The 2079-nt window shown below is 44.1% G+C and overlaps 1 protein-coding gene across 1 annotated transcript; it reads left to right on the plus strand.

Annotated features, from left to right (window-relative positions):
- Positions 1–382: 382 nt before the first annotated feature.
- Positions 383–2079, plus strand: LOC142538741 (uncharacterized). The gene is made up of 2 exons (XM_075644039.1): positions 383–609; positions 1836–2079. Exons 1-2 carry the CDS (start codon positions 383–385, stop codon positions 2077–2079), a joined length of 471 nt encoding a protein of 156 aa, XP_075500154.1.

The following is a 2079-nucleotide window of genomic DNA, read 5'->3' on the forward strand; positions in this document are numbered from 1 at the left end:
TCACACTGCCTATTTTGGAACTCTTAGTGATTCATTTACACTTCTGGATTTTAAGAACTCTCGATTCACCAGACACCACTATTAATCAAATAACAAAAAGATACTGATGTAAGTAAAACAATATGTTTTAGTAGCACGAATATGATCTTTGAATGATCAGATATCTTTCTGCTGAGTGCATGCTTGATGAGTGATGAAGTATGCTATCTTTGATTGAGCTTAGATTCTTTAAGTATGCAGGCACCTAGTAATCACATTGTTGAAAGCTTGACCATTTTTGTGTTTGTGTCCCTCTTTTGCATACTTCCAGCTCTTCTTATATAAGTTGTCATTCCAGCGGTCTGAATATTTCATCAAGTGACTAGGAATCATACCGGAGGCTATGGATTTTGGATTCAGAGTATCGATTCCATCCGGGGATCAGATGTTTACTTCTCAGATAGTGAAGAGATTGGAATTTCGGGTACAAAAAAATGCAGTGCAGGCAGACTTCATTGTGTTACCGTTTACGACGTTTGATATTATTCTGGGTATGGACTGGCTTCTTTCTTCTAATGGAGCTGCCATAGATTTTCGACGGAGGTCAGTATCTGTCCGTCCTGCCCAGCGGTAAGCCGTTTGTGTTTGAGGGAGCAAGACATCAGCAGATGCCGCACATCATTTCTTGCATCTGTGCGAGAAAGCTCATGAATAGAGGCTGCCAGGCATTCTTGGCCAGTATTGTGTTAGTGACCGAGGCAGTCAGTCAGAGGCTAGAGGAGGTCGAAGTTGTCAGAGATTTCTCCAGTGTTTTCTTTGACGATGTTTCAGGCATTCCACTGGACAGGGATGTGGACTTTTGTATCGAGATAATGCCAAGTACCGTGACAATATCTGAGGCCCCCTATCGTCTAGCACCCTGCAGAGATGAAATAACTGAAGGATCAGATACATGACTTTGCTAGATAAGGGTTTCATTCACCCTAGCTTTTCTCCATGGGGTGCACCGGTACTTGTTGTTAAGAAGAAGGATGGCAGCATACGGCTCTGCTTTGATTACAAGGAACTGAACAGAGTCACGGTCAAGAACAAGTATCCACTGCCCTGGATTGAAGATCTATTTGATCACCTTCAGGGAGCATCAGTATTCTCGAAGATAGATCTCCGATCAGGATACCACCAGCTGAAGGTGAGAGAGTCTGACGTGCATAAGTTGTCATTTAGGACGCGTTATGGGCACTATGTGTTTTTGGTGATGCCCTTCGGCCATATTTGGATATGTTCGTCATAGTTTTCATTGACAACATCCTGATCTATTCGAAGAGCAGAGAAGAGCACAGTCAGCAACTGAGGACCGTACTACAGACTTTACAGGACAGAAGACTGTATTCCAAGTTCAGTAAGTGCGAGTTCTGGCTTGACAGAATGGCATTCTTGGGTCACATTGTATCCCGAGATGGAGTGGAGGTCGATCCTAGCAAGGTTGAGGCAGTCGAGATTGGCCAGTGGCCAAGTGTGTGACAGAGATCCGTAGTTTCTTGGGATTGGCTGATTACTACCTGAAGTTCATTCAGGGCTTCTCTTCTATTGCGGGGCCTATGACCGCCTTGACAAAGAAGAATGACAAATTTATTTGGGGACGGGAATGCAAGGAGAGTTTTTACAGGTTGAAGCAAGCGTTGACCACGCACCAGTTCTAGCTATGCCATTAGGGCAAGGAGAGTTTGTCGTATATACAGATGCTTCAAAGCACGGTTTGGACACAATGTTGATGCAGCATGACATAGTTATAGGTTATGCGTCCCGATAGTTGAAGGTCCATGAGCAGAATTATCTGACTCATGACCTCGAGCTAGCGGCAGTGGTATTCGCCTTGAAGATTTGGAGACATTATCTGTATGGGAGAAAAACAGGATTTTCACTGACTACAAGATCCTGAAGTACTTCTTCACAAAAAAAGAGCTGAACATGAGACAGCGGAGGTGGCTTGAGCTAGTGAAGGATTATGACTGCGACATTAGCGACCATTCGGGTAAGGCTAATGTAGTTGCAGATGCCCTGAGCAGGAAGACTGTAGTGATCACTCAGTTGTCAGTATAG

The sequence above is a fragment of the Primulina tabacum genome, chromosome 3, assembly GCF_025594145.1.
Source record: "Primulina tabacum isolate GXHZ01 chromosome 3, ASM2559414v2, whole genome shotgun sequence".
Classification (NCBI taxonomy): domain Eukaryota; kingdom Viridiplantae; phylum Streptophyta; class Magnoliopsida; order Lamiales; family Gesneriaceae; genus Primulina; species Primulina tabacum.

What these genes read in the sequence shown, in the direction of transcription:
- LOC142538741 (XM_075644039.1), top strand. Translation starts at nt 383, where the DNA reads ATGGATTTTGGATTCAGAGTATCGATTCCATCCGGGGATCAGATGTTT. An exon ending in TCTGTCCGTCCTGCCCAGCG is followed by an intron (nt 610 to 1,835) that starts GTAAGCCGTTTG and finishes ACCTCGAGCTAG; the next exon opens with CGGCAGTGGTATTCGCCTTG.